Below are 6,000 nucleotides of genomic sequence, written 5' to 3'. Positions count from 1 at the left end.
ATCAAACCTCAAATACAATTACCCTTTTTATGTACATATTTGCAAGTACATGAATACTGCGTAATATCTGTATAGGTATCTGTCTGGACAAAAAAATAAAAATATATGCAGCTGTCACACTGTGACGGATTGAGGAAACATTTGAAATACCGGTATTCGCATGTCTGTTTTTCTCCTGTACAAATCTTTTGGCCATTCATTAAATGTGTTCTTTGCCAGATGATGTTCGTTGATGTCTGGCGAGTCCCTCAGAAGGTTTTGTGCATGCTCAAAACTTTGAGCAGACACCAGACAGAGAGTTCCCCCAGTGGTTGCGCATTTGTTTACCATTTGGTCCTGTACTTGTTCATTAGCATGCTGGTAAACGTTTTTATCCATGTCTTATCGCTTCCTTTTCTGTTCAAGTACTGCACATCTGCATTTGGTGGCAGTCCACTTATTCCATCAGAGGCCCACATCCACTGTCTGATTAGGCAGTTTTTGCCACCGGATTAATTATTTCAATCCATGTGCTGGATGGGTCACAGTGTGACTTCCTCTTTAAACGCTCATTGTAGCCCCCCCAAACCCCCAGATCTGCCAGTGCTGGAGGCGAAGTTAATTTTAACAGTGTGGGATTTTGCTGTGCAATAAGACCATGTGCGCGTTTAACACGTCAAATAAGAAATAAACACACACGTATCTGTCAAGACTCTATGACATAATCAGAGCTACATATAAACTAAAACATATGAAGATTAAACTGCCAGAAAGTGATAAAATGCGCTGATGTAACACTAAGAAGGTGTTGCTCACAAACAAGTACGCACAGGGAGACAATCCATTTGTAACGTGAGTTGCGTGTGTGTGTGTGTGTGTCAACGCGAGAAGGTGTCAAAATGGGAAACTTTTTCGGAAGGCTGCACGTGGGCTTTGGCCCCGCCCCCTCTCACATTTTTGACCTCACCGTGAAACTTGATTTGTCTGTGCGTGGTGCGCGCGCAGGCACACACACACACACACATTGAGCTTGCAGATCCGTACGCACTCTGGGTCGCGCGCAGAGAGAGATGTTGGCGCACGGTGAGTCACTTGAATTTAGACAAGATGTGCAGGTGGGAGGACTGAGAGCGTCGAAAAGCTTTTTCTGCAACACGCACGCGCGGGCTGGCACCGGGGAGGAGCGCGCAGCCGAACCGGCGGCACCGTGTTTGTTTGTTCCACTCCGATTGCGCGCGCCGGAGCTGCTGATCCTGGAGCCGGTGTCCTCCTCCGGAGAGGGAATGAGAGCTCCGGGGAGCGCGCGGAGAAGGACAGGAGGCGCTGCGGCCACAAGCTGAAGAGAAGCACGAGAGGAAGAAGAGGGTTAGAATAAAAAGGATGAGTGCGTCGGCCGGCTGCGGTTTGCTGTGCGCCGTGGAGCGGTGCGTCACGGCGCGGAACGCTCGGGGATCACCGTGCGCCGTCAACGGGCCGATTGACATCACGGAGAAACGCCTGCGGTAAATAAGAGTTGTTTGTGTGTCCTTTCACCTGTCACACACTGCACGAGTTTCTCAGCAGCTCAGACTGTCACTCAGCTGCTGCATTTCCATCTTTGCAAAGTGTTGATCCACATCAACGTTTTCGTTTTTCATCCATCTCCTATGCGCTGCACTTATTCTTCCAACAAACCACAACAAAAGTGCATTCAAAAGTCTGTTGCACTGAAATGTGGAGTAAAAATAACTATTTATTTTGTTTTAAAGGCAGTCGAATTTCTGCACAAACAGGTATTCTCTTGTTTTTGTCAGTAAACGTTGCTCACTTGTCATTAGTAATGTACTTCAAGGTGATGCCAGGTCTCATAGTTTAGTCATCTAACAGTGACAAATCTGGTGTTAGAACCCCAAACATGTATGTTGCTCTGTTACAAATCACATTCATTGGAAATTTGGGCACACAAGTGGGAACTGAACCAGCAACCCTTCAATTAACTGACACCACCAACTGAGTCACAGTCAGTCAAACTCAACAAGGCCTTGTAAGAAGACAAGTGTGAACTTGTTACTGCTGAATACAACCTTCTTGACGTAAATACACAAAGTGAATTTTGTGACTCAAGTGATACAACCAGATATCCAAATCATGTCTGTGTACACAAATGTCCTTGATCAATAAAAAAGGAGGTGAAGAAAGTGAATGTGAGCCATGTTTGGCAATTCTGAGAAACCAATCTGTAAAAGTGTTTTTTTTTATGTGATTTGGAATAATAATGAAGCAAAGTTTGAGTAATTTTTATTAACAAAAACAAGAAAGAATAAAACCCACTAAAATTTGTGAAGAATTTCTGTGTGGAATTTGTTACCAAGTTTTACTGAAGTAAATTCCACTTCACTTTTTTTCTCTGTTCAAAGAGGCCACATGGGAAGATGACAGCTTTTTGAAACATTAAATTCAAAGTTTTTTTTGGTTTGGTTTTCTAATTGAATTTAGTAGTGCATTTGACTTATGTTCTGTAAGTCAAACTGTCATGAGTGTGGCCAAAATAAGTGTTTGTACAGTGTAAATAAAAGTATAAATCTCAATACACAGTTTTATGCACAGGTATAAACTTGTAGCAATTGCATATTTTATGTTTTGATGTTAATTCAAAATCAATGCAATTCAGGCTTATGAATACACTTTTTTTTAAAGAAATGCTTTTTAATTTTAGAGTCAGAACAAATCTCAACAACTTGGCCTATATTAAATAAAAATATAATAAAATACAAATTGTTACATTACATAGTTGGCGGATAATGTACGTAATGTTGTTTTCACCCCTGTTTGTTTGTGAACAACCTGGAGCTCACAATTTTTCATATATCATAATGAAAATTTTACTAAAGATTTATATCTTGATAGGCAAGAACTGATTCAATTTTCAAGATCATAGGTCAAACATCAAAAGTCAGGAGAAATCTTGGAAAACTGGAAAAATCCCAAAAGAATCTTCAAAAATTCATAACTGTCAAAAAAGAGCATTATGTAGCATGGTATCCTTTATCAACTGACAAAGTTTGATCTGGATCTGATCCAGATGACAGATTTTGTGGTCATATCAATTTAACATTGAAAACCCTATTTAATGAATATTTTATATTATATCTTAATCAAACATGCCCCGATCACTCTCATATTGCAAAGTGAGGTTCAGACTGGCGCTCACTATCACCTGACATAGTTTGATTCAGATCTGATCCGGGTTGTGGATTTTGTGGACGTTTGAATTTAATATTGAAAAGCCCATTTGGTGTACATTTTGCATTATATCTCAGTCAAAAGTATCTCAGTCACTCTCATTTTTCTGTTATGGATTTACCTACACCACCAAAATTTGATGGCGGTTCCATTTTTTTGCCTGTCTTGTCTATCTACCAGTTATCAGAGCAGAGAGAACCAGTGTTGAGTGAAAATTATCAGGAAAAAGAATTTAGAAACCAAAAAAGTTGAAAAAATAAACCTGACAACACCACAAACTTTGATTCAAGTGCATGAACTAAATACATATTCCTGACATTCAATCACATCTAATTGAGCTCATGAAAAGCCAATTCTAACAGGACCTTGAAAATTCTAAGGTAAAAATTTGGGGAATGGAAACTGGCGTTGGTGGAAGTTTGTGCTCTAGTTTTCATATGATGTCACAATAAAAAAAACTAAGAACCTGTAATAATTGGTTCAGGGTTGCACATCCCTTTACATACAAAACGTTTGCATTAATGTTACAAAATGGCCTTTTTTTTATCAGTTATCTGCATGTAAGCATCAAAAGAGTAACACCACACTTTCAGTTTGCATTGTACTGAAAAAGTGACAATGGATCAACTTAAAAAAAACATCAGTTTGTTACACCTGCATATATTATTATCTTTTCACCAGCATTTGTCTGTCTGTCTATTAACAGGATAACTCAAAGTTTTGAACGCATTTGAACCCAATTTGGTGGAATGATAGGAAATATGTCCAAGATCAGTCGATTAAAATTTGGTGATGATCCAACTTAAACTCTGGAATATAGCATCATATATTAGTTTGCCCTTTTGTGAATCCACATTCTTCAATATTGACATGTCGCGTGGCGGAGGTATGCGCTCTACCGAGTGCACCTTCTAGTTTTTTCTCTCAAAATATATTTAACACGGTTGAACACTTAAATTGTAAATTGAATCAATAGCTACTCTGATTGCAGCACTTGAGAAGCTGAGTGAGGAATCAAAAGATTCAGGCTTTTAATGACGTACTGTTCTCAGCTGTCAGAAGTGTAAAGGCAACTTGACACTTGCACAAATTTGATCTGCGCAATGGTACACAATCTGCCGTGCCAGAGAGTAAACCTGTTATATACTGTGTGTGGCTTTGTGCAAGTACGCAAAGAAAATTTTGAAATGTTCATAATTCTCTGGCACGCATTAAATCTGTGAACTACACGTGAACATTGTGCAAACAATTCAAACACACTGTGTGCCACTGCGAGTCAGTGCAGCATCTGAACGATTATGACGAGATGTTAAATCTTCATAAACATAATTTACAGATTGGAATGAAAATGCGACTGTTTTGTCAAGCTATTAAAATATAAATATTACAAATAATTACCTTTTTAGATGATTCCAAATATTGTTCCCACGTCATGAAGTGCATGAGAACAGCTGCAGCTGTAGAAAAATTCCTCTGTGATTCCGGAGCGATTAGAGGTGGTTTCATCAGCCAAACTCTGAGAACCAATGATTAATCTCTTGCAAAATCATTATTTTATATAACACAGCATCCAGCGGCACAAAGCGCAGCATCCAGTGGAACACAGCTGGTCACACTGGCACATTGAATTGTGCAGGGGTTAAATGTGTCAAGGGTAACCTTAACTGTGTGCACTGAGAAGTGTGTCTTTGAGTCCTCTGCTTTTGGATTGAGAGGCACTGGGAAGAGCTGATAGTTGAAGGGCCAATTATCAAAAGAGGCTTAGAAATAGTTTTTATAAACACTTTTGAGTTTGACCTTTTGGGGTATTAGGGTACCCAAGCCTGCAGAGGTGGAAACTTTGGTTTCAGAAAGTAAAAGTCCAACCACATATTGGTTCCATCTTCCTATAAACCAGCTGATTGTAATTAGTTTCAGCTCTTCAGGCAGGTGGATGAGTAATTATTGAGATAACCTGTGTTAGGTGCACAGGTAGAAGCAACACATGGTCATACTTTTACTTGAAGGGGCTTATACCTGCACTTCTATAACCTACGTGACCTGCACCTCTGTGACACAACCACATTTTAAAGCAACACACGCAGAAACAGGCCGTTTCTCAGAGACCAGGGCCCGTATTCACGAAGCATCTGAGTCTTCTAAGAGAGCTCCCAGTTTAGCCTAAATAATCCTGGCAAGGAATCTTAATAAGCTGATAAGAGTGATCTGGGAGGTGTCTGAGAGCAAACTCTGAGCATGGAGTGGACAGAAACTTTTCTTTGTGAGGAGCGGGGTTGACCCCGTTGCTAGGGTATGACGCAGTCTTCTAAAAGCTGTAATTGAGTCTCACAAAAAAGGAAAGAGAAAAAAACAAATGCACCTCCACGTTCCTAGTTATGAATGGAGAGTAAAATCAACCAATCATATAACCTGGACTGTATTAAGAATGTGTCTTCTTCTTTGTCTTTCGGCTGTTCCCGTTAGGGGTCGCCACAGGCAGACCAATCGTTTCCATCTCACCCTGTCCTCTGTATTAAATTATTTTAATTATTACCATTTCGTATTAAGAAATGTGTAATCATTAAAATAATTTATGTCATAATTAATGCCATTAAAGTAAATAAGTATGAAATTGGTCACTGGATCCTTGATCTCTGGACATAAGTAAAATAAATAAATCTGTACATTGGTCACTGGATCCTAGATCTCTGGATATAAATAGAAATAAACAAAATCCATACACGGTCACGGGATCCTAGGCCGTGGAACTGGAGATGCATCACTGCAAGCAGTAGAGGTGGCTTGGTCCACCGCTAATAT

The 6,000-nt window shown here is 39.7% G+C and overlaps 1 protein-coding gene across 1 annotated transcript in view; it reads left to right on the top strand.

Moving 5' to 3' along the window:
• The first annotated feature begins 1,335 nt into the window (after positions 1–1,335).
• Positions 1,336–6,000, top strand: part of LOC117521716 (cAMP-specific 3',5'-cyclic phosphodiesterase 4D-like) — a 120,729-nt gene continuing 116,064 nt past the window's right edge. The window contains exon 1 of the mRNA XM_034183053.1: positions 1,336–1,481. Within this exon, the coding sequence (XP_034038944.1) occupies positions 1,360–1,481 (122 nt within the window). The 5' untranslated portion in view covers positions 1,336–1,359. The remainder of the gene's footprint in view (positions 1,482–6,000) is intronic.

This window comes from Thalassophryne amazonica, chromosome 12 (genome assembly GCF_902500255.1).
Source record: "Thalassophryne amazonica chromosome 12, fThaAma1.1, whole genome shotgun sequence".
Taxonomy (NCBI): Eukaryota; Metazoa; Chordata; class Actinopteri; order Batrachoidiformes; family Batrachoididae; genus Thalassophryne; species Thalassophryne amazonica.
The sequence above is the reverse complement of the archived record's forward strand: the minus strand, read 5'-3'. Positions and strand labels throughout refer to the sequence as shown.